The sequence below is a fragment of the Rissa tridactyla genome, chromosome 3 (assembly GCF_028500815.1).
Source record: "Rissa tridactyla isolate bRisTri1 chromosome 3, bRisTri1.patW.cur.20221130, whole genome shotgun sequence".
In the NCBI taxonomy this organism is placed as follows: domain Eukaryota; kingdom Metazoa; phylum Chordata; class Aves; order Charadriiformes; family Laridae; genus Rissa; species Rissa tridactyla.
The window spans coordinates 19,412,441-19,439,135 of NC_071468.1; the positions used below are offsets into that span (position 1 = coordinate 19,412,441).

The window sequence follows — 26,695 nt, forward strand, 5'->3', positions numbered from 1 at the left end:
CGCCTTGCACCACGTGGTAGGTGTTAATCCCCTTTCCAGTCACAGAATCATAGAATGGTTTGGGTTGGAAGGAACCTTAAAGATCACCCAGTTCCACTCCGCTGCCCTGGGCAGGGACACCTCCCACCAGACCAGGTTGCTCAAAGTGCCATCCAGCCTGGCCTTGAACACCTCCAGGGATGGGGCAGCCACAGCTTCTCCGGGCAACTTGGGCCAGTGTCTCACCACCCTCACAGGAAAGAATTTCTTCCTGATATCTAATCTGAATCTCCCCTTAGGAGTTTTTAATCTGGTAAGACTTTTAGGCTGTAAGGCCAGAAAGGAGTACTAAGGCAGCAGGCATCTCTGCTGTCCTCATATCCATGTCTAGATATGCAGGCTTCCATCTGCTGCCATCAAAAAACCGGGTCTGTGACTTTCTTAGTTTGCAGCTGCTCGAAATGACAATCCACAGTTAAATCCTAAGTTTGAAGCTGTATTCAGCCATTCCTGTTCAAAGCTCCAAGACTTTTCTTCCCACAGAGAATACGAAGGAGCATTTGCCACCTTTAACCAAACCCCAGGTCCCATTCTGTAATGGTGGTGGAAAAGAACCACACTGGGCAGGAGCAGCCCAGGGTACAGCCATGGGATTTCTAATGCCAGGTCTAATGAGGTTGCATTTCTGAGCTGCAGTTTCCATCTGTGGTTACTCCCTGTCTCTGGACAAGCTGAATGTTTACTCACAAGATGGCTTTTCTGCCTTCTGAGTCCACAGAGGCCAATGTGGGTGGTGATCTAAGTCATGTCATGCTTTGGCTGTGATGTAGTCTCACAGCTTGTATTTCTCAAACAGGGACATTGCGCTATCTTCTGTATTTGGCCATAGAAGCCATAAAGCCACTATCCCAGGCCCCTTCCCCCTCCTCTAAAGTTGTCAGGTGTTTCTAGAGCTGCAGAAGTGATTTGTTTCAGCTTTGTAGATACCAATATATATGGATTAGATTTTGGTGTTTGGATCTTCGTCTTAATTTCCAGTCTGTTCCTCAGCTGTGAATTCCCTTAGGATCACGGAAGGGATATAAAACACCTGTTCTCATCCATCTAGTTGTCCATGCACAACTTGCTCTAAGAGACTCAGCCTATATTCCTTTCTTTCTTCTCTGCTCTGGAAAGAAGAGCTCCCTTCTCCCTGGAGAGAGCCATACAAGTCCCGTCCTATGTAAACTGCTGTTTTCCAAACCTAGCTTTTCTTTCCTTTCCAGAGAGAACCTGCACTGGCAGAAAGCAGCAGGTCTTCTCACCACAAAATGTCAGGACTAAGAATTGGCTCCTTCTCCTCTCAGGGACAGGGACTTATAAACTGGTGGTGTTTCTTAGTGCCGGAGTAGCTTGACACCTCATGTCAAGTTCCCTATGCGCAGACTGTATCCAAGGCTCCAGCCTGCTTATGTTCCCAAAAGACTCCCAGTATATGTGGGGCACGTTTTTTCAGTTGATTCTGGTCCCTTTGTTGGCATCCAGCCTTTTCTGCCATCTCCAGTCACAGTCACGGACACTTCTCTGTTCCTCTGGGTCCGTTTTCTGTACTTGGACAGTCTTAGGGCTCAGACTGTTGTGTCCCCAAAGAAGTCCCATCTATATGGCTGTGGGCAGCAATGCTGAGTTGTTGGGTGTGTGTACCAAATATTCCTCCCACACATTGTTGCCATCATGCAGCAGTCAACGTACAACAACATGACCGTGATTTTGATAAACAGGGTGTCACTAGATTCTTCCTACTGTGTCATAAGGTGTTGTTTTATTTGGGAGGGATGGGGCTTCTGTCAGGTTCATGTGACAGCAGTGTGTCTGCCTGGAGCACTGAACCAAGTGGAAGGAAGTTCTGAGGCGTTTCAGGCTCTTGGACCAAGAGTGGGACATCCGGTGTGGCATTTTTTATAGCTTTTACTTTATGATTAGTGTCTCCCCAGGTATTCTTCTAGTCACCTCAGACACCTCTGAGAACTGCTGGCTCCTCCACTCCAGAGCTGTCTTGTCCTTATGATAGGCACTGGTTGTGTTCCTTTTCCCTTGCTTGGCCTTGACATGTGCCTTTCCTCCAGTCGTCTTCCTTCTCAGAAAATTGAGGAGGGAAAAAACAGTGCTGAGACAAATTAGGTAGGACAATTCTGGTCTTCAGCAACAGCAGGAATATGCTACGTATGTCTGTGGCATTGGATCAGTGTCTCTACATGGGGAGCACCTAGACCTTACTGTTTTGGGGAGATTTCCCTTTGGTTTGGACTACATTTTGAAGTGACACAGTATTGCAGCTGTTCTCACCCAGCAGAAGGCTGCCCTGTTTGTTTCCCATTTGGATGCAGGTATATTCCCTCATGGTTTAGGACATTTCTTCTACTTTGAGACCTCAGCATAACTTTCATTGCTGTCATGGCTTTTTAGGAAGCTCTTTGAGACTATGGCCACTTGTTTGCTTTTGCATCCTTAAGTGAATGTGACCTTTTTGGTGGCCACCGCAGGAGCTTGGGAGCATGACAGAGGTTCAGGAGTTTAAGGCAGACTTTCTCCTTCAGGCTTAAAGAGTCACATTACCTGTTTCACTTGTCTTGTGATCTGCTTAAATCAAGAGATTAACCTTTTATGCATGCAGGGATGAAGTATTTTTTTATTCACTGCATGTTAGTCTGCTTTATCTTTTTATCTGGACAAGGCAAAATCTTGAATTTAGATTTTGTGAAAGTTCAGAATCTCCCCGTAGAATTTGTTACTTTAATTTCCCTGAGATGTGCAGAGCAGCCATCTGCAGCCTCCTTTCCCTAGGACTTTGCCATCAGATGCTAGCAGGCATGATGTGCCGTTTGGCAGAGATATTCCAGGGATATTCCTATCAAGCCTGTAAGCTGTGCGCTTAGCGAAAGAGTGCTTAGAGTCACGCAGGGTATGAATACGTGTGTATTGACAGTCGCTCAAAGAGAAGGGAGGATTACTTGCCAGTAGATGCTTGTTTCCTAGACAGATATTTCTTGTGCCTGTTCGCAAACCAGCTACTTTCCCTCTATCTTCCTAATCCCATAATCACCTAACCCTGGGAATGTGGGGTGGAGAGAAACTAAAGGCGTGAGTGCTCCCAGCATCTCCGTGTACATTGTGGGTGCAGTGCTCGGCAGAGGGTTCTCAGCAAGCTGGCTCTGGATGCTGCTGTGGTTTAAGAAGTCCTTAGTGGAAATGATCTTATATGCACAGTGGAGTTGAAAGTGCATGTGAACAACCTGCCTCAAAAAAATCTTCAACTGTGGAAATGAAACCTTTCAGTCTGTCTCTTGGTTGACATGTTGAATTGAGATTTATTCTCTCTGTATCTAGACAGAGAGAGGTCAGCTAGACATTAGGAATCTGGAAAATAAAAAATCTGTTCAAACAATATATCTCTACAGCTTTATACCAGACAACATGTAGAAGATCACAGGAGGACTGCCTTTTAGTTATGTTACAACAGAATTCTAAAATCAGTTGATTTTTTTGCAAAATATTTTTCTTGTGGAAGTTAACATATGCAACAAATTCAAATAGAAAACTACGACACACTTTTGGCGCTCCAGATATTTTTTTTTTTTAATTAGGTGTGGAAAGCAAATTTTGAAGTTGTGTATGACCAATGCAAGTTTCCTGCCACACATCTGAGACTTGAGGGTATCTGTTTGCTCGCGCTGCCTCCCGCTTTCATTTAAAACGGCATTTACTTTACCAATGTATTTCTTTACCCTCTGTGTAGGCTTCTGAGCTCCCTTCAGCGTGTGTTACACTGCAAATGAAAACAGTGCTACAATGCAGTACCAAGCCCCTGAATCTCTCTTAGGATAGTCCTAAGGAGAGCGGTTCAAGAACCAATATGGAGGAAAAAGTCTGCTCTGTCCCTTCTTAATGAAATGCAATGTGTTGCTGGTGTGAGTATTAATAAAAGTAGTAGAAAATCATCACTGGTTTATAAGGATGCCAGTCATTATACTTTCTAGAAGTACTGGGAAGTAACATTTTTATTCTGTGGTGTTTGTTACACTGCTCACATCACCAGCATGACTGTGTGCCTGCCGGTAGTGCAGTAAATGGCATAACTAAATATCTTTCACATGTGGCTTGTTCTTTCATCCTTTGCCAAGGGGAAAGTGGTACGCGTAGTGTTTTGGTGGGGGGTTTGTTTGGTTTCAAGGGATGTGTCACAATATGTTTGTGTTACAAAAGGCAAGTGGGTTGAAGGGCAGGGTGATTTTTGGAGATCCTCTGGGAACTAGAAGGCTGATTGTGCAGATAGGTAGTGCCAGAGTGATTGCTATCACAAGCACTCTTTCTCAGTGGAGTTAGGGCAAGTAATGGTTCCAGAATTTGGCACAAGAGCAGCTGGTGCTTCTGCTGTAGTAATACTTCTACCTCTCCTCTTGTCACTCCTACCCCTCTGGCTTTATTACTTAACCATGCAAAAGTATTGTGCGTTTGACCCTTGGAATGCCAAACTGCAAACGTCTGTCTTTTTTCTTTTTTTTTTCTTTTTTTTTTTTAATATATATTGGTGTATATTGGGAACTGCAATGAAAAAGTAGTTCAAGTAGAGACTGGAGACCTGGGCTTTCAGCTGCAATTAATAATTAGGGGGAAGCAGGGGAATCTGTGTTGACTCAGCGTAAAATCAGCTTGAAGAGGGCAATAAGCCCCTTTTAAGCTGTTGTATGTTCAGCCCCCCTAAAATTCATTTCTGACATCATTAGGTTCTTGAGAAAATACGAGTGTCTGTCACAGAGAAGGTAACAGTGGCTGCAGCTTTAAGAGCAGTGCTGTTGAGTCACCGACCTAGCCATTTAATTTGTTATAGAGAGGGGTGGACCAACACTTGACATAAGAGCTAGTCCTGATGGGTTTCAGAGACCCTGTGAGAGATAGCCTGGTCAGGTTCATGTTCAGGTGGGGACCCTCCCTCCTGTGGGGACGTCAAAGGAGGCAGAGGGGAAAAAACCGCAATATCCTGGAGGAGGGAGAATGAGTAGCTAAGTTAAGTGGGTTCTAGTTGAGCCTCTTCAAAATTCTGCCCGTAAAAGTGTCTTGAAAATGATACTTTCAGAACCTCTTTTAATTTGAGTCTGTGTGTAGGATTTTGTGAAGTCTTTTCATTAATAATAAGCCAGAGGTCTCCAAGCGCTGATCTGCAATGCTGCGCATGTGAGGCCTAATCTGTAGTTATTGTTGAGCCAATGAACAAGAGAAAGAATTTTGTCCTAGTTAGGGTTACAGCACCCGATCCACAGTGTTGAAATAGAAAGAATTGCAAAAACCATTTGCATTGCCCCTTAAAGTTTATCAGATTTAAACACGCATTTAACATTTCATTTCCAGGAGACACTTAAAAGCAAGTTAGAAATAAAAGCTTACAGTATAGTTTTAAGAGATTGTTTCCCTGAGTGTTTTTAACTTCAGGAAATATTACTGACATTCCTTCTAGTAATATTTGTTTGAATACTGCTTGTGAGTTATCAGCAAGTTTTGCTCGGATATGATAATGTGTATTTATCAACAGATTCATGTGCAGGTGCAGTAATCCATCATATGGAGCTGCAGAAGTAGGTATTTGTAGTTGTGCACCCTCTTGACAAAATATTTAAAGATTTGTGCAAAGTTTAAAGTAGAAAAAATATTGGTTAAAAAGTCATCAATAAGTTGCACAATTTGAACAAGACATACCTCAGTCATTTTTCATTAGGTGACTTCTGCTGCTTATATGAAACTGCCTTTTGAAGGCAGATCTCAAAAGCATTTCTGCTTGGCCTAGTTCATCAAATCACTAAACATGTGGGTAACATCTGAGCAATACTCTGCCTCCCATAAGCTTCAAGTCATGCATGTCTATGCAGTAAGGCTGGGATTTGGCTCACCTGGTTTTAGATATCAACAGTGTGACCACACACATGTAAGCTTTGACTGTAAAGGGGTCCAGCTCACCTGCAGATACCCTCACTGAGGACATCTCAAGGCAAGCAGGGTGAAACTTTTGCTTACTATGACCACCCGCACTGGACACTACTAGAGTGATGTAAGTAAGCCATTGTAGATCCTCTCTTCAAGTTTTATCTTAAAATAAATGAAACAATATGTTTCACATGCTGGGCTCTGCTCTGATGTATTTAATCTATAATACTGTTGAAGGATTCTTGCTTGATTTGATCATATTTGTGTTTTTAAGAATTTCTGCCTTGAATGATTTCTTTTGCCTTGTCAGTGAAACTGCAGATCTTCAGTATTATTTTATTGTGGCTTTCTCTGAAACATCTTTCTTACAGGGATGCGGGCTTACAACCAAATCCCTGCACATAGACTAGGGTGTGAGCTTAAAATGTATCACCTACTGTGCAGTAACTACCCTTTCTCCCAGGATAAGTGCCCAGTAGCTTATTCCCTTTTATTAAGGGATAAGCGTGTTGTATTTACTCTGGGATAGGAGTGAACACATACACTACAGCTGACATACTGCAAATACACACCCTGATTTATCCTGCAGTAGTTTGTCTATATGCCCATCTCCTAAGACACAGCTGAAATGTTGCTTTGTGACATTCAGGTGAAGCTTAACCAGTTTAAAGAGAAACTGAACTTCTTTTTTAGGTTTAGCTAAGACTATTAGTGCAACCCTGATTATTTGGGTTTTTTTACTGTTAGTCACAAGGGTTTTGATTAATTAGTTCTTTTTAGAACACATTTTGATAGTGTAAAGAGTGACGATTAAGCACAATAATAACTTCTTGTGATCTCACTTTACCTTCATCTCATCCCATTTCAGCATAGTGTCTGATTTACACTTTTCTCCATCTCCCTTTTGACTCCAGTTTTTGACTTGAAACAGTGATAGCTGTACTCTGAATTTGAAGTTAAGTGTAAGGACTTATGAGATACATAAGAGATAGGTGTGTACTGTATATGTTACTTCTTTAATGCTAATTTGGACCAGGTTGCAGAAGGAATAAGAAACTGCAAACCTCACTTGAAATGGAAAGAATTTTTTTTAATATAGTTTTCTGAATAATCACCACAGGGAAATCCCACATGCACACGCCCTGTGTGTAGGTGTGTGTCTACCAGTTAAAACCTCTAGTACTGTCTGGCAAAGCACAATTTTACTTTGTTTCATCCAGCTGAGCTCACCCTCAATCTCAGATGAGTGATTTATCTCCTGAGGGTCTGCATTGGGCCTACTAAGATTTTGATTCTTTTTTTCTGTTATTTCAGCCAAACCCATTTGGTTTCTACTTTCTACCATAGGGAATTTCTACCATAGAGAAATGGTCCATCACTTCGGAAACAGACCCTTAGAAATAGTATAGAAGACAATATGCTAACATAGTCTTTGTAGTTCAAATGTGAAGAACCAAGAAAAGGAGCAGTAGAAACGTGAGGTTCTTCCTGAAATTAAATCTTTCCGGTCCCTGGGGGCCTTTCCTGCCCCAAGACTTTGACCTGGTCTAATGATTGGCGACTGGTCCAATGCATAGATAAGTGAAGCCGCTACCTGCATCTGGGGACCGTGTTCCAGTTCAGCCAGGAGTGGCTTTTGCTCAAACTGTAGATTATAGTCAGTCACACTCTGTGGGGTAGGGCTTTTCTATCACCTTGGCTGGAGACAGGGTGAACTGGAAGCTTACTGGCAGAATAGAATCACAGAATGGTTTGGGTTGGAAGGGACCTTAGAGATCACCTAGTTCCCACCCCCCTGCCATGGGCAGGGACACCTCCCACCAGACCAGGTTGCTCAAAGCCCCATCCAGCCTGGCCTTGAACGCCTCCAGGGATGGGGCAGCCACAGCTTCCCTGGGCAACCTGAGTCAGTGTCTCACCAGCTTCACAGTAAAGAATCTATTCCTAATAGCTAATCTAAATCTCCCTTCTTCCAGTTTAAAACTGTTCCTCCTCGTCCTGTCGCTCCACTCCCTGATCCAGAGTCCCTCCCCATCTTTCCGGTAGCCCCTTTAGGTACTGGAAGGGGCTCTAAGGTCTCCCTGGAGCCTTCTCTTCTCCAGGCCGAACAGCCCCAACTCTCTCAGCCTGTCCTCACAGCAGAGGTGCTCCAGCCCTCTGAGCATCTGCATGGCCTCCTCTGGACCCACTCCAACAGGTCCATGTCCACTTAGGTTTTGTTCCAATTCACCAGGATTAGCAACTTCAGTACATCATCTATCCAAGACCAAGTAACGACAGTGCTGTTTCTTTTCCTGTCCCTTCCCTTTGTTAGTTGTGTGACTAGTGATTTTGTCTTCCCGAATATTTTTTTTTTTTGACAAACACGCTTGGAACTCCATCTTTTCCTTCTTTAGAGCCTTGCTACAACTAACTTTTAGTTTTTCTTTTAAAGCTAAAACATATGCTTAGTTCAATTTAGTTACCATACATCTGAAAAAGAAACACTTTTTGTTAAGAATAATGTGGGAGTGGTTATTGAAAATCAGGTTTTAATAACACCATATTGAAGTTCCTATGTGCGTACATTTTGAAAGCAGATCAAATCCAATATTGAACTGAGCTTCTAATCATTTCCTGCAGGAAGAGTAAGATTAACATTACTAAGTGTCTTTGTAAGAAATGTTGTATTGCTCTATGGTGGTTTGTATTATTCAATATCCGTCAGCCATTCTCTGTCTGTAGTGTCCATTACTCTAAAGAATTTCATGCAGCTCCAGGTTGCTAATAACTTTTTGTTGTACAACCCAAATAATAGATGAGTAATTTGATTATCTGTCTTTTCAGGGTTCATTTAAATTCATTTTTTACTGTGAGACTATGCATTGTTACCAGGAGCAGTTAGCAGTGAAAATATGTATGTTTTGAAATATAATTACTGATCATACCTAATAACTGATTTTTAGTTCAGTCATTTTAAGGAATGAAAAGAGCACCTACTTGCTATCACCATTTTTAATATCCAGTAAAAGTAATTTTATTATAAAATACGGGATATCTTTTTTCTTTATTAAAAGCTCAAATAAATAATTACGAACATTTCGTTAGGATACAAATTGTCTAATGGCTTAGGAAAATGTTTTTAAAATCTGTTGCGATACCATTTATATGACAAATAAGAAAACTAATAACCAATTAGGTTGAAAGAGCTTCAGTAAGTGAGAAAATGAAACCTATTCAATATACTCCCGATGAAATGACCTTTTGAAAGACCTATTTTTGAATAAACAAGGTTACACTGTAAATAAATAAAGCGTGACAATTCATCTAAGGCTGGGGCTTTATGTATTGAGAGTCCTGAAGAAGGCCTTTTCATAAGCCTTCGAAATATAAAGACCTGATAAAATGTTTTCACATTTTTTCTATGTTAAATCTCTTTAATGAATATTTTTTTTGTTGTTTGGTAGAACCGGCCACTGAAATTGCTTCATCTTCAAAGCCAGAAGAAAGTGTCTACGCTGACAATTACAATCCCTTCAAAGATGAAGATGCCCCAGAGTACTTGAACCCGTTCGATGAGCCAGATCCTGAGCCTGAAACGTTTGTAACTGTAAGAGATTCTCCTCCACAACCTGCAAAAAGGAAATACGTCAGACCAGTGGATATGAGCAAATACCTCTATGCAGATACCTCTACAGCTGAAGAGGAAGAGCTAGATGAGTAAGTATGATTCTTCATCTTTCAGCAGCTTTGAAAGCATTAGTGGGATCCCTGACTTAATCTTGAGGTGTATTGGGTTCAACCATTGTGATCCTTAATCACCTCGTTAGGACAGCCTGATCCTTAGGCAGCTCAGCAGCAGGAAATACCATACCCCCAAGTCATGCTCTTCAGCTGAACATGATATGTTAGGAAACTTTTCTTTGCCTCATTGATAGCAAATTACTTGATAGGGAACAAGTCTTGTGTACCTTTTTGGCACTTTGGGCCCTGACAATTACAAATGAGCCAAAAATAAGGGAGCAGCAGAGCTTGGTCCTTCCTGTCCTTTTTTCCACTATTTTTACTTCATAAAATAATAATTTTTGTTAATGATAATGGAGCGTTTGTTTGGTATCAGTGCAGTATGTAAAAAGGAAGAGCATTTTGCAGTCTGCATGGCACATTTTTGAGAATCTCATAAAACTGAATCTCTATGTAGGAAAGATAACACCATACGCACTTTCATAGGCTGTTTCTTTTATCATAACCACACATAAAACTTGTGTAAACTCACACTGACTGCTTTGTATTATCGTATAGAAACCTAACAAGGAGTGAGAGCTTTTTGCAATAGCTATGCAGCTTGGGAGGTTTGGAGGTGCATATACTTACTCTTTGTTTGTGGTCATTAGTCACCAACCACACCACTCATGAGACAGTTTATGGTAATTACATGCGAGCAATTTTACAGACAACAACTGTAATTAGCATTTAGTTTTACATTATTCAACGAGATTTATCAGGGCATGACATTTGCATTGCTTTCATATTTAATATTAAAACAGGTGTCATATCATCATCTTTATGTTTCTCTGTTTCTAGCTGTATTCTAGGAAATGGAAGGATTCCCACGTGCTCTTAAGAGAGTATAAAGGCATAAAGGACCCTGCAGGGTTTTTTTTCCTTTTAAAGGCCATAGATTATTTGTTGTTGTTTGTTCGGGGGGGGGGACAAAAAAAAGAAAAAGGGGCATTGGGGGAACGATGTCTCTGTCAGCTCTGTTCATCAGGGCACTGCCTGAACAGACAGCATGGGCTGCTGTGTCTGCAGAGCACAGTGTGATCGCACTGTTGATGGTCACACCAGGCACCCCTGATCATTCACTGAGCACCAGAATCCGCAGGGAGAAAAAATGTGTATACTTTATCCCCGTGAAGATACAGGTATAGAGGACAGGAGAGAGTGAGAAGAATAGAAAGAGCAAAAGCTATATGCATGGACAAGTGAAGAATTTTCTCTGTTTTATATTTATACTCACGTTTCCACCCTAAGCAAACGGGCTTGCAGCGGTGTTGTAACAGACAGCCTTGTTTTTTCTGTGTACTGGACTGTAGATACCTCTAATCCTTTGTGTACAACAGCCGCCTTCTTATTTTGGTGACCCCATTTGCTTTATTCCTTTTTTTTTTTTTTCCAAGGATAAAAATAAACTCCCCATAGGTGGATTCTACTTGAACTTAAATCTGATCTGTGTTTTCATTATAAAAGTGTTGTCCCATGGGAAGACAGAAGGATAAGGAGTCAAAAAGCACTGTAAAATAGATTTTTACATCTTTTACATAAGTTTTTTATGTCCTGACCCCCCAAGGAGCTTCCTCTCCACATTATCCTCCCAGGTCACAGGAGCACCATGTCATTGAAAAAGACACGGAGACCATTTGTTAAATGTATTGAGTAGAAGTGTGGTGAGGAGAATCTTTGAATCTTTAGACTGAAATGCTCTGGAGGAATAGGTGTAACAATAAAATTCCAGTCTAGGAACTTGTGATACTAACTCATGCCCACAAGCACTATTATGCCTTACCTCATGTCATTAATTTTCAAATTTTTCAGTAGAAAGTTTCTGCTAAGTTATGGTGCGGTGAGCACCAAAGGAGAGATTTCCATAGGCAGTGCCAGTTGGTAGTTTTTGTGTGCCCTAAATCATGAGGATTTATGTCCAGATGTGTATTGTTTCTTATCTAATGTGAATATTGATGCTTTTATTATGTACATAAATGGCTAATCTTCTTCCAAATCCTATTAAAGTCTAGGCTTCAGTGTCAATTTCTGGCAGAGAGTTCCACAAGAAAACAAGATCTTGTATGAAATGTGTTTCCTTTTATTGGTTGTAAATAAGTTACCTTTCCAATCCCATATGTGATCTCTTCTGCTGGCTTATCAAAACAACAATTAGTAGTATTGGATTTATCTGCTGTAAGCAGTTGCTGTGTTGTATCTCTCTCGCATGTTCACCATTACTTGTCACTTGTCTGAGTTAAATGGTGCTAACTTTATCAATCTCTCTTCATACAGAAGTCTCTTCATCTCTCTAATCATTTTCACCGCACGTCTCTGGACCCTGTTGTTTCTTCTGCTGTGTATCTATTTTAAGATGTGTTGACTTGGCGTGAGCAGTGTATTCAAGATAAGGCTGAACAACCGAGTCATATCACGGCATTAGAAAACCTTGCGTACTATTTTCAACCTCTCTCCTAACATTATGTGTTTAATTTATTTTGTTTTGGCTAGTTTTTAATAATTTTTGACTACCGCTGGTCTAGTGCTTTCCCCAGGAGCGTCTTTGAACCTGATAGGTGGAAGGCTTGAGAAGTAGAAGGCTCCTGAAAGACAGTTACTGTCGGTCAGGAAATGCCATGTATTTTTATCCGTGCATCTTAAGCAGGAGTTCACTTAATGCACTGCTTGGCGTTTTCCTCTTGTATTTTGTGTGAAATGGTATGATGTGTCATGGGAACACGGACACATCAGGTAGCATCAGGACCCTTGTCCCACTCCACGCTGGCAGATCCCGAGTTTCTCATTCTGGACTCGGAGCTTACACAAAGTGCCCCAAGAGCTGAACTCTGACTCCAGTTTTGTAACAGACTCTTGTTGTAATCTTGGAAAAGTTACTTACCCTCACTGCGCCTCTCTGAAGGATTTACCTTGGGTAATTGCCTTAATTGAAACGTATTTCGCTAATGGTTGTGAAGATAATGTAAGATTTCACAACACACGTAAGCAAAGCATAGTCATAATCATAATGAGGTGTTGTGTGGTATAGAGGGACTTAGATGATCCAGTGCATATACTCTGCTGTAAAACTACACTCTCAAAATGTACTTCCTCTGGCTAAATTCTCATACCTAGCTAGAGATAAGGAACACATTTTTCTTTTGTTAGTTTGGGCATTTGAATGTTAGTGTAAAATTCTGCTTATTGAATTTTATACCTTAAAATCAAAATGATAGGTGGCTACCTGTTAATAAAGGACAGCATGCCTTGCTAAGTTAAGCTTTAATTATTTGAAAATAGCACAGCTCGCAACTACTTGAAGTATAATGCTTTCAACCCTAATGCTTCTGGTTGGTAATACTGCCTCATCATTTAACCCTGCCACCCTGACAGCTTTGTTTTTCCTCCTCAATAAAATGTTGATTCATATATTTTTTTCAGTTAACCAGTAACACTGGTCAAAATAGTTTTTTCAATTGGTCAGAATAAAACTTGCTTTCAGATATTATTTGGCTCTGTGGCTTCTTATCTCGTTAATCATTGCATGGCTTAGAATAATGCTGTCTAATTGGAAAGACTATCGAGTTGCCATCTATTGAAGCTGCCTGTTGCACAAGAAGCCACAAGCCACCACACTGCCAGTGACAGCTTAATGCCGGGTAGTTTGTCAGGTTCGTTTTTTTTAATTTCATGGTGGACAGTCTAGTATCTCTTTAGGCAAATCCGATTGTGTGGATCAATTAAATAACTTCACTGAAGCAAAAAAGTATGGGAGCTAACCTCAGAGAAAAGTGCTTTAATATTTTTCAGCTAAGGCTTTTTTTGGCCAGACTTTTCCCATGCTTAGTTTCTGGTATAGCCATGTAGGAGCTGTTGGACCAAACTCTGCTACATATATCAGACTCCATTGACTTCTGTAGTTGTAGCCTCTTTGGGCAAGAACCAGGGTTGTTGTTTTTCTGCATTAAACTTAATTTTTCAAAAATCTTTCTAAATATTTGTAAGACCAATTAAAAGCAGTAGAGAGGGGAAGGTGGGAAATGGTGTGTTTGTGTTCTGTCTATGCTATGACCGAAATATGAGGATTTAGCCTGGCTTTCAAGCAAGTTCTTTTCTAGGAAACTAGAGACTAGAAACTTCTAGTCTCTAGAAACTTTTCTTATAGAAACTTCTCCTTTTAGCCCTTCCTCCTGGTGCGTGCAGTAGGGTACAGTTCTTCAAGGTTATGCATGCAGCACAGACAATCCTGGTACATAAAAATTCAGAAGTTGGTTCTTCCAAATTTTTTACTCTCATTGATGTATTTTTTTTCTCTCACCAAACTCATTTTAACACCTTATGAATACACTTTTCTAATTCCAAGTGCGTGGAGGTGAATTACTTCCCTGCCAAACACGCTATGTCTGTTGGCTGTTCAGCAGACTAACTTGTTGAACTGAAGAACACCTTGTGCTCTCCTGTAGAACTCATTGTTCCTCAGCCTTTATCTCTTTTATCTTCATTTTCACCTCCCTTTGAACTTTCCGATGTCTGAAGACAGCTGAGCTGGGCTGTCAGCTAAATTAGAGCTACTGACAGCTCAGTGCATTCTCCACTCCAGCCTGCACACCCTCTAATGCCTCCCATGGAAAACACCCATCCCTTTCGATTTAACTCGTTATTTTGATGTTGCCTTCAGTTTTGACTGCACTGGTGGCTTTGTGCTTGATGGGCAGCAAAGTGGGAACACCTGAAAGTTGCCTTCTGTCAGCAGATGAGTTATTTTAGTCTTAGTCTTCCCTTTCCCTTTGGTATCTGGATTTAGATCTCTCTCTCTGTAACAAGCAGCAGCAGATTTTCAGAAAGGTTTAGAGGTTTTAAGCCCGGTCTTCTCTTACGCGCCTTTTAGAAGTAGACTTATTGTCTGCAGTGGGATTATTAATTGTTTGCTTTTTCTCAGTGAAAAGAGGATGATGGTAAACTACATTAAAATAAATTCTAAATTCAGCTCACGAGACTGAAAGACATATTTTCATACTAAAAGGACACAAAACTGAGAGAAATTTGGTGTGGTGTGAAAATAAACCGGATGGATAGTTGGATTTCCACTTGTGCCCAAATTTGGTTGTTGTAGTTCTTTAAAAAAAGCGTCTACTAGCTCGTAACTCTTATCCAGAGAGGAAATTTGTGAATGGATCTAGCTAGGTAGGCTCTTGTCTAGTGCTGTATGCATTATTGTTTCCATCTGGAGTTGAATTCAAGGGACAGAGGTTATTTGTAGTGATTAGTTACGCTTTGTATAACTGTATGCAGATCGATCTTTGGGAATTGCAGTGACTTAATTACATAAACATAGCTTGAGATATATGATAAACGTATCTTGCTAGGGAAGCATGGACTAGAAAGGAATTAATTAACATATCAGTTTCATAATCAACCGTCCAGTTTTGGATTGCAAAATATGAAAAACAAAGATTATGAATAAAATAATTCAGTGCAAAGAAGATTCCCATAAGTATCCTTAGCAGGATACAAAATTGCTGGCTCTTCTAAGTGTGTAGTAGAAGCCATTATTTGATGTACTGTTGATTGATATTTGACATAACAAACTAATAGGTAAGATTTGGAAATGCTGTGGAAGTATTTACTTAGAGTGGAACAAATGTGGAGTTGGAATCTGAACGCCAGAGTTAAGAAGAGTAATTCTTTGGACTGAATCCACTTGGCGGAAGGTGTTTTTTAAATGAGGTTTAGTTATAAAAAGCACTTTCAAAATAAACAGATGATGGCTACTGCTATTTGTAAGAGAGGTACACACAAGTCAGCGGCAGCATTCTTACACTATTCTCTTATCCAAAGAGTGTTCTTGAAATGGTGTGGTGGCTGTACGCTGCAGTTTCAAATACACTCAATGTGGATTGAGGGCGTACGGAGGCCAAAATTTTCAGACTTGGACAGCCAAGAGTGAGACCTCTAAAGCCATGTTGAAGCATGCATGTAAAAGTGACCTGATTCTTAACTTCTGTTCATTAGAATATTAAACAGCCAGCAGCTTCATTCACATTTTTTGGTATTGAGCTTGTCAGTAAATCAGATCACTCTTTGATAGATAGCTAAGTATAATTGAAGAGTTAGCTTTATGCAATTGATAACACTTCTGTTATTTATGGGACTTTGTAAAATTTCTAGAAATGCAGTTTTAATTGTTGTAGCTCACTCTTTCAATCATACAAAAAAGTATTATCTGAAAGTATGTAAAGGCAAATATATTCTTATGTGGGATAATAAAAGCATTTTAGTCATGGACCTCTCTGAACAGCTCTTGTTTTCGGTTTGAATTCCAAGGAGATAGCAAAGAAATATGTTTCCCTTCTTTTAATTAGATCAAACCCATTTTATGAACCAAAATCCAGCCCTGCTTTAATTAAAGTTGCTCCGCTGCAAGAACCAGAGAAGAAGATGAAAAGAAAGGCTCCTGAACCACCAAACCTCTTGCCAAAGACAGAGACAAGCATGAGTGAGAACATGTCAGCTATTCCTGCATCGAGGGAGCTTTCTTCTTCTCCTAAGGTAGGTTTTTCATACCAAAATTTCGTCTTTGTTATTAACAGTACCTTTATGTGTGTTGTAGACAGCCTATTTATTTCTGCAGGCCATCTTAAAAGCTGTGCTTATACTTAATAAGGTGTTGGCTCATCTCTATTCACTCACTGGTTCATAGGGAGAGAGCAGCAGTAGGAGCTTGTATTTTTTCTTTAAGGATTTAATGACAACAGTAACAGCAACTGCAGTTTAAAGAAAAGAGTCTTCGAGTAACAAATGTTACAGGACAGCTGGATATGCCATTGAGACGGAAGAAAATCATGTTGAACAATACTTTGTCTTGATCTATTGTAATGCCACTAAGCCTTGCCCCTGTTGAAGAGTCTGTCTCCACATTTCTGTCATAAATCTGGGTTTTAAGAGCTTAGTACTGGATACTGTTTATTTGTATTGGGATTTATATATGTCCAATTCCTTAGGTATGTTGAAGTAATTTTTTAAAAAACTCAGTCTACTTTAAATGAGATTAACTGTTTATTAGGAATGTCCAGACTAAGCATACTTATGTATGCACATACATCTGTGTTTGTCGAGGGAAAATAGGAGTTAACTTCTCTTGAAGAGGGCAATGTGGCACGTAGGTATTTTAGAATTACAACAGCTAACTTCTGTTTGTGTGAATTTTAACTCCAGTGTTTCAGCAGTTAGCACTGCTTGTGCTTTTTTAAACAAAACAAGCATTTACTAGTATATGTTAATGGACCCTTCTTAAAAATGAATTTGATGCTTGCTGACTGCTTGTTTTGAACGGTAAGAGGATGAGGACAGAAGGCTTCCCTTCCAGCACATCTTCCCAATTTATGCGTATTATTGTCTGTTTTGCCTTGTATTGGAGCTGCTGGAGCTTTAATTTCAGAATTGGATGAAACTACTTGTCATACCTATCATTTCATTGCTTAATTACTCGGCCAGATTGCTGACATGTCCTTGTCCCCCCAGGCTCTGATCTTGCTGTCATTTTACCACTCCGTGTAAAGAGTATGAGACCAGAAATCTAATCTGCATCATAGCAAAACAAAACAACGTAGTAAGACCACAAGCACAATTCACAAGTTACTCTTAATATGCAAAACCACAACCAGGGAAATATTAAATCAGCGCACAGCAGATTTATAATGCGCTGAGCTGGGGTTCTGTCCTGTTTGCTGGAGTTTCTGTGTGAAAAATATTGCATGTTATTTGATTTTTGGTGGAGTCTGGCCCTCGGGTCAAAGCCAAGTAGCCAAAGTAAGGCATTCTGCTACTACCAGGCAGAGAGAGATGTCTGTAGAGGAGATTTTATCAGCTTGCCTGATGGAGGTTGTGCCCCCATTGCTCATTGTTTGAGAGGTTTTTTTACAGGTCTGCATCCAAGGAAATACATCTCTCTGCTTTATCGTTGTGCTCAAATAATGTATTACTGCTGGGTTCGACTGTTGTTGGTTTTGTCTACCCCAGACTAAGTTTTAGATTGTCTGAAAGCTGGAATTGATTAAGAAAAGATGCAGGATTTGAAATCGCTGAGAAGACTGTGCTGGTATACACACGGTCGGGTAGTTGCTACTCTTGTGCGGGGTATTAGTTCCCAAATATTTTAGTGCCTGCCTGCTTGCAGCCCACCCACCTCTCTGCCACTGGTGCTGAGGTACAGCCGAGATGAGCAAAGGTCCAAGTACTGAAACTTTGATATTGATTAGGGCCATGGAGGAACGTGGAGCTCTGTGCTGACCTTTTGTGGTACAGAAAGCTTTAATTTTTTTTACAGGATTTTGGAGGATACAAGGCCATTAGGGAAGGCTCCAAAGCCGATGCAGTGTCCTGGTTTATTATATTACAGCTAGAGTGGAAAGTTTCGCTGACTGGGTGTGTTAAAATATTGTACGGTCACTTGCAATTCAGAAAGCTTTTTGTGAGCACAGTCTTTTTTCTGTGCTTGAATTGTTTTGCTCTAAGGTGATCTAATAACGTTAGATCAAAAGCACTTTGCTTGAAATGCTTTTTGAAATTTGGAAAAGTACTGGCATTTGAGAGAAAAGAAAATTAAACAATTTCCTCACATCGTAATTCAAAATAGTGCCCAGGTAGGACTTGGACTGTTGGCACAAATAACTTGTTTGTTTATTATTCAATAGTAGTGACAATGTTTAGCAACTCTGAAAAAACTCCCATCAAAAGGTATAGGCACTAACCAAACGTGAACTTAGCACGCACCCTTATGTAGGGGGAATAGTCCCATGGAGGTAAAGGGAGGATAAATAACATATCTTTCTTGGTGTTTTGTCCAAGTTTGCTGTGCACAGAAAGCCTCTGCTGCAACTCTGACCAGAACCTAAGTGTCCTAACATGTTCAATTCCCTGTCTTGCTTGTCTTCATAGGAAGAGGCTGCGGAGCAGAAATGCTCATCTTTAGAATACACAAACACAGCATTATAATTAGAGCTTTAGTGTTTAAGGAAAAAGACTCCAAAAAAACTTCTGCAAATCTTTGACAGAGTATTTGTAGCTCATTTTTCCTTCACATGCTAATGGTGTTCATCACATTTGCTGAACATAAAAAATACAAATGCTGTTATTAACATCTATATACCAGCAAGTCTATTAGGTGGAAATTGCTTCTGAAAGGTTATTTGACACATGACAGATTCCTACTCAGGATAGAGGTTCCCAATACTTGAAATTATGTTGCCCTATTAAAAAAAAAATTTAGATATTGAAAACAGTAGTGAATTCCTAGGAATTTAAATACCAATTTAAAAGTAGGGTGAGAAAGGTTGATATTTTCCTAAGTATACACCCAAAGATCAAATCCCTAGGGTATGGCTGGACACCAAAATTGCTTCCTTCAGTGTCCAGCTACAAAGTGCCTTCTAGCATTGGCGTCAAGGGTATAGTAACACTTCCACAGAAGTGCAATTGTGTTTGCTGTTGAAACATCGTAGCCTGAATCCAACATTTTACCATTACTCAAGTAGTGGTGGAAGGTGTTTCTCGCCTGAGGGATACTTGACTTCCCACACATGATTATTTTCTTTGTGTGCATATGTTTTATTAATTTATAACAGCACTGTCTGCAGTAATGAAAGAGAAAAATAAAATAATGAATTTTTAGCAGTCAGCAGTCTTGGACGTGGGTCATTTGAGAATAGACTTAAGCTTATGCATCTAAGTGAATTGCAGAAGGCCTTCTTTTAAGGGAGTTGTATGGTCTTTTAACAGCTGAATACTATTTCTAGATTTTCCTGGAATCGTATCCACAATTAATTACCCCCATTAATCCTGACACCACAATAATCAAACTTGTTCTGGATCCTTTGTCCAGAGATTTATGTTGTACAAGATAATTCTGCATATAAGTTTCATGTAAAACTAGGCAGAAAATTCCAGAAAGCATCTTCTGCTCTGGTGGTATCTAGCATCATGCCTGATACCCCCAGGATGAAGAGGGTACTCCAGAGTGGAGTCATGAGTTGGTGTTAACTTTGAAGAACTCAATGATCAGTGAAGACAGAATATGAGACTATTAAAGAGTCATTAACTTTAATAGCCACAAAGATGGTAGAGCTAGAGTTTGAAGCAAAGACTAGGTCTCATTGGGACACTGACATAAAAACTTACTGCCCAGAAAATTATACATGATCGTTGGTCAGGAAGACAGGTGATGACACTAAATACGGGCAGTATTTAACTTTTATTTTTGCCTTGAAATGATTGTTTTCAACCATATGGTGTACATGTGCCTGAAGCAGTTATAACCATAACAGTGTCTCCCACTGCTACAGGGCTTGCCTTTAGCCTCTTTCCTCCCCAAAGACGTTGCCTCACTTGGTGTCCCCTTATCATTCCTTAACAAATTTCATGTGTGAGAAAAGAGTGCAAATGAAGCTGTTTCTGCCTGCCCCAAACCTGAGGGTTTTAGTCTATGTGAGGTTGGCTGAGCTCATGAGCACTAGTGATTGAGTCTTGCCCCTTTCATATTAATTCTGCACAGGGGACACATCCACTTCTTTAACTCCTGTAAGATATCCCAGCTGCTGTCATCTCTTTGCCTGTTTCCACCATACCTCTCTCCGCACGTTATTCACATTGTTCACAGAGGTGGGAAGGGACCTCTGGAGGTCATCTGGTCCATCTTCTCTGCTCAGGCAGGGCATCTTAGAGCCAGTTGCCCAGGAATGTGTCCAGACAGCTTCTGAATATCTCCAATATTCATCTGATCTTCTTCAAATGTTTGCCTTGCGCTGCTTCCCTGAGCAATTGGTTAACTGTAGTAGCAAAACCCCTTTCCAGGCCTCTTTAATGTCTTCCCTTTGATCACTCAGAGGTCCCCGTGTCACCTGTATTGCTGAGGAAGGGGCAGTTATTTGTCATAGATAAGGCAGGATCTAGCTCTCCATAAAGGTCCAGCCAGCTCTTGGCCCCATAGTATTAGCTCAGTATTTGCCTTGTCTGGGTTGGAGGAAGTTTTCTTTCCAAATATTATTAGCTATTTGCACTTCCTAAAGGAGTATCTTAATTCTCTCCTGTCTTCCTTCCATGTCCCCTCTAAACTAATGAGTCATCAGAGAGAGCTTAAAAATGTAAACTCTGAAAGTCTGGAGTTATCCCAGAGTTAACAATCTCAAATGGCTTGAAAACTATGGTGCGCTGGCTATATTTAGGTGAGTCTGACAAACAAACTGGAAAGCTGTAATTAAGCTCTTCAGTCGTCAACCTGCTACAGTGCTGTCAAGCCCAGCTGAAGCCTTGTTGAGCTTGTTACCATCATACCAGGTTCTGCCTTTCACAGAGGTGACAGAGACTTTAAATTTTTTCCACTTGTTGTTGACTTTGTGGAAAAAAAATTGAACAAAGACATTTAGGCTTAAAAAGTGGTATCAGACCAGTGCATTGCATGCATATCAGTCACCATCATTGCTTTAGCTGATTAAAAAAATGTGCATACCAACTTCAACGGGCTGAAATCTCAGCCAGTCTCAGTATCTCTTATCTTCCCTGCGTTATGTTTAGTAACTCCAGCTTGGTTTCACATACTTTCTTCAGTCTTCAGGGTCTGGAAACCTGCGTTCATTAGACACACGCTTTACAAAGTGGCTCTTTGCCAGGTGCATTGGACTTGTCAGCCTGGGCTTTGGTAGCTCACAGAGATCTCCATCTCACAGCTTCCTGCTGGGCTACCCAGAATATCTCAGTAAATGAAACTCCTGCACTCCAGTTTTCAAAATAGGTGTGTCATGGTTTAACCACTGCTGCTCACTCACATCCCCCGGTTGGGATGGGGGAGAGAATCAGAAGAGTAAAAGTGAGGAAAAAAATTTGTGGATTGAGATAAAGACAGTTTAATAGGTAGAGCAAAAGCCATGCATGCAAGCAGAGCAAAACAAGGAATTCATTCGCTACCTCCCATCTCCAGAAAAGCAGGGCTCCATCACGCATAATGGTTACTTGGGAAGACAAATGCCACAACTCCAAACATTGCCCTCTTCCTCCTCCTTCCCCCAGCTTTATATGCTGAGCATGAGGCCATATGGCGTGGAATATCCCTTTGGTCAGTTGGGGTCAGCTGTCCCAGCTGTGTCCCTTCCCAACTTCTTGTGCCGTCTCAGCCTGCTCGCTGGTGGGGTGGTGTGAGGAGCAGAAAAGGCCTTGAGAGCTTAGCAACAACCAAACCCACCAGTGCGCTGTCAAAAGGACTTCTCATCCCAAACCCAAAACACAGCACTACCCCAGCTGCTAGTAAGAAAGTAAATTCCATCCCTGCCGAAAACATGACAAGGTGTTTCTCTGACAATACATGGCTATGTGAACAGACGTGGAATTGATATCAGACCAGAGGATGCTTTTTGAAGCTGTCGTTGGTTTTTGACTTACACCTAGCACCTGATGAAAGTATATAGTGCCAGGATGATAAGTAAGCTTCGCTCTGTCATATTAATCTGTACGCCATTCTCACCTTTATGAAAGGCACAGTGTTGCTGATAGCCATGAAAACATAGGCATTGATTTTGTTGCTTGTAGACAAGAGCTTGTGATGGCCTTTTACATTGGCAGAAAAGGAGAATACACATTTCCATAATAGTTCAAAGCCAATAATAACATTTCTGGTTGTCACCGTTGTTGTTTAAGCTCTCTCTTTCTTTTTATTTTTAAAGCGAAATTAATTGTTTTGCATGCCCAGCAGTTAGCTGCTGCCTCATGCCAGGCAAGCTAGCTGGTTTAAGCTCTAAAACATACTTATAGGAAATATGTAATAAGAAATACAGAATCCTTTTTCTGCATGACATGTAATAACCCATCTGCATCCAGTATCCTTTGTAATCTGTTATGTATCTGCAATGCTTCCGTTTAGTGGAAGGGGAAGAAAGTAACATTCAGTGTAGTACTAGGCACAACTCTCCAAGATCTCAGAGATGCTATAGGCTCCAGTTGCTCACTTCTTCCACATCTATTTACTTCCATATTATCAACCGTATGTGACTGGACAGTAGGAAGAACTCATCTTCAAACACAGATGCAGTAATGCAGCCAAGTGGAGAAATTAAGTTAAATTTTAAACAGTAGATTAAGGTCGCTCATTGTCTCTTGGTATCAAAAGTGTCTCAGTTGTCCATTCACATAAGGTCTTCCTGGCTCTCTGGAACATCTTCTTTAATGATTTTGCTCCTTTCCAGCTTCACATGAGCTGCAGAGGAATTGTGCAGCTCATTTGCATGAGATCTTTGTCACTTCCTATGCAGACAGATAGTTCATCAAGCCCAAGGAAGACTTGGGAAGTAGTGGACAGAATTTTAAGATATCTGCTGTTATGGACTTGTGCAAAAAAGGCACTCTGAAAAAATCTGCCTTCGCATACAGCCCTAAGACATTTTATCTTTTAATAGGAAGAAAGACAAGCCACACACATAACGTGAACTGCGAGATAGAGATAATCACATTGAAGCACAGACAATTCATTAAACTTGCTTTTCAAGTGTTAAATAATAAAAGAGGCTCCTTATTTTATACAATACTAAGCAATTTGTTACTACTGTTTGCACGAGTTTTAAATGCTGTTTGTCAACCTGACTAGACATGTGGTTTTTCTGTGTTCCTTACTATTAACCTATGTTTGGTCATAAACCAACCTCATTAGAACATGTGCTAGTATAAGGAACGAACTGTTCGTTTGCAAGTGTAGTGTTTTTCTGTTTTGCTGAAGATAGGGGCTAAATAGTGTCTTTCTCTTGTCCTCAACTAACACGTGCTTCAGGGTTTGGATGTACCGCATTGCATTCCACCCCTATCGTGACTTCTCGCGTTCCTACCTTCCCTGTCCCACCTTGTGCCAGCGCCACAAGTGAGTTATGTGAGTACTGGGAGCACAGCACCGACACAGGAACACTGACGGACAGACCCTTTCAGCGGTGGCACGGTCATTACTCAGATGCGAAATGTATTCTTAGTGTCTTGGCAGTGTTGGTTTGGGGTATTCATTGCTCGCAGCAGCTGCAGGGTCTAAGGATCCAGCAGTCCTTGGGCCAGTACTGCCAGGAAGCAGCCTTTTAAAATCGAAAATGCAACCAATTCTTCTAAATGTCTTTCATGGTTTAACTTTCCATCTGTTCATATTTGCAGCAGAATATTTTTTAAAACATTTTCTTTAATCATCAAAGTTCCTATGTACTAAATACAGTTACTCTGTCAGTATAAGGAAATTAAACTCTTTTATTCTCTTTTTACTGATTTTGTGCAAGTCAAATGATTTGTTAATAATGCACTGTTTATGCAGATGGAAGTAGTGATGCAGTGTATCATTGCAAATTATCAGATAGCTAATTATTACAGCTTCTAGGTACTGTTATATTTCTGTTTCATTGGTGACCAGAATGTTCACTAATTTCTCTGTAAATGGGAAAAGCATTTTATGAACATGCACACAAATATGTACATATATAATAGTAGTTTTAAAAATAAAATTATCTAACGTCTCATCTGTAGGCCATATTTGTCAAAAAAAAAATACTGCTGAGGGCAGAGAATCTTAAAATTAGTACATTCTGGGGATTTGAAACTCAACTGCAAGTGTGGGCTTTTAAAAAGTGACTTTTACGAAAATAAAAATTGCATCTTTCTAGGGAAAATGGGCTTTCATTCCATGGAGATTTTCAGTCTGCTTTTTGTCTTGGAACCACAATGACTGGAGATGACTGCATCCCTCTGTAGCATCAAAACCAGGACAAACAATAGAATAAATGAAAGTGCATATTGTGGAGAAAATCTAGTGTTTCAATAATACTCAGGAGCTGTAAGAAGTTTTATTGACTGCTTATGTGAGTAGGAGTTCCTAGGGCTGTCCCTTAATAAAATGGATCCCCTTTTGAGATTGAGTCACCCAGCTACCTCAGATACCTCATTCCTAGAGGTGTCTGGTTCTCTCCCTTGGCTGTAAAAGAGCTTAGAGAAGTTAGACTTGGCCAACTAATTGATTGGCATTTAAAGTTGGTAAGATTAATTGTCCCTGAATTATACAGACTCATATGTGTATGACCTAAAGAATAGACCCATGATTGGACAGGAAAAAATGGGAAGATGTTGCAAAAGCTCTTTCTCCCTTCGATATGCAGGCATGACTGCACGTGTATAGGAGATATGGGTATAGAGTAGGAGCATTGATGGACAGAGTTGTGCAGCAAAATGGAGATCCCTTGCTTTGCTCTAGCTATTTAATTAGCGATTTTGTAAAAACTGGTACAAGAAGTGGCGCGTAACATGTGATAACCTATCCATGAACGGTCACAAAACAGACCAGCAGATGGACTACTTTTCATTATCCATTACGACCCCAAGGAGTACATCAGATACTGTGTGAAAGTGTTTGAGATTCACTTTTATGAGTAGTCTTTTGCTTATGAGTGGTCTCCATAGGGTACCGAAGTGATAAATTCTTTCCAAGTTGGACATTGCTTGTTTCGCATCTGTGGTTTTCCTGTAGCAGTTTTCAGTGGTAATAACATATCACGTTCTGTTTCTTAGCAGCCTTGCTTTGTTGCCTCCTTCTCTTTACAGGTGGCGCTATGAATCTAAATCGGTCGAGGGTGGTGGCTGTTGTCTTTCACAGTATTCCCTTGATTGGTGCTAAGAGGAGTTAATTTTTTAGATATTGAGAATGTCAATGAAACCAAGCCCTTCCTCATTCTACCTGCTGCTTTCTGCCATTCTGATTGAAGTATTTTGTGCCCATTTTCTAGCAACAAGCCAGTTGAACTGCTGTCAAAAAAAATTTAGGTGCTGTTCTGTAGTCACATTACTTCTAAGAGAGATGCTTCCTTCAGAATTTGAGGAGTAAAACCAGCTATGTCAATAATTTACTCACATGTTCCTGTAGTGGGAGTTATGTACAGGTTTGGAGGCAGAGCTGAGCTTCTTCCAGTGCCAGCCCCTCACTTCTTGCCTTAACTCATTTCCAAGCACGCGCAGCAAGAAGTCAAAGTGTTGTCTAGATGGAAACACATCAAGATGTGCAGGTCTTTTTGCAGAGCTCATGACTCATGCAGCACCGTATATATTGTTACTCAGGGAACTAGTCCAGGTTGTGTGCTGCTTGAGACAAGGGCCAGCAGAAAGGCACTGCTTTCTCTGACAATGAAGCAACCGAATGCTGTCCAGGAGCAGTGAATATTATCCTTTCCTCTGTCATGAATTCTTTATGTGGTGCTAAACTAATCTCTTGAACCAGATTTTGGATTGTGGTGGTTTTAAGTTCCCATTGTGATACAACCATGATAAATTAGCAGAGCTCTTGGTTTGACTCAAGTGCCGTGCAGCTGAAAGAGCGTTGTTTTGTGGCACGTGAAGTATCGTAAAACAAGCAGTTCTCTCTCAGGTCAGGTCTTGGGTGGCTCAGACTGAGGACTCAAAAGCAACGGCTTCCAATAATTTGGACTTGGGTTTTTTGTGGACCTCACTTTTTCTTTGGTTAAATCGGCTGCTACCTCACAAGGATGTCTGGAAGATTAAATGCTTAATCTTCTAGATTAAAATACCATGAAGATGAACACTACAGAAAAGCCCTTTGACGAGATTAATGTTACCGTGTTCAGTTCAAGGTCCAGGCAGTGTGCAGCAGATGAAGCATGAGGACAAACAACTAATAATTCAGAAAAATAGGAATATTGGGTAGTCCCATTCAGTGAGGTTGTTCGTTGAGTGCTCTCCATGAGGGAGAACTCTAGGGGAAGAAGGACACTTACAGATTGTATCATAATGCAAACATATAAAGGGTATTAATTAACATTGAATATGTAACCATAATTCTGTAATATCCCGACTTCTGAACACTCCATTTGGCAACTTTAAGTGCTGCTACTTAAGTGTTTGAGTGTTTCATCTTTAGATCCTTAGCAGTAGTAGGGATGCAGATAACAGGTCTCCAGGGCTGTCCTAGAAAAATCTTTTTCATTGCAAATTAATATGCATAATTTGCAGG

The 26,695-nt window shown here is 40.5% G+C and overlaps 1 protein-coding gene across 8 annotated transcripts in view; it reads left to right on the forward strand.

Annotated features, from left to right (window-relative positions):
• Positions 1–26,695, forward strand: part of EHBP1 (EH domain binding protein 1) — a 231,021-nt gene that overhangs the window by 101,509 nt on the left and 102,817 nt on the right. For all 8 annotated transcript variants that reach the window (XM_054194439.1, XM_054194431.1, XM_054194432.1 and 5 more), the window contains 2 exons: positions 9,381–9,633; positions 16,035–16,221. In XM_054194439.1, the coding sequence (XP_054050414.1) occupies positions 9,381–9,633; positions 16,035–16,221 (440 nt within the window). The remainder of the gene's footprint in view (positions 1–9,380; positions 9,634–16,034; positions 16,222–26,695) is intronic.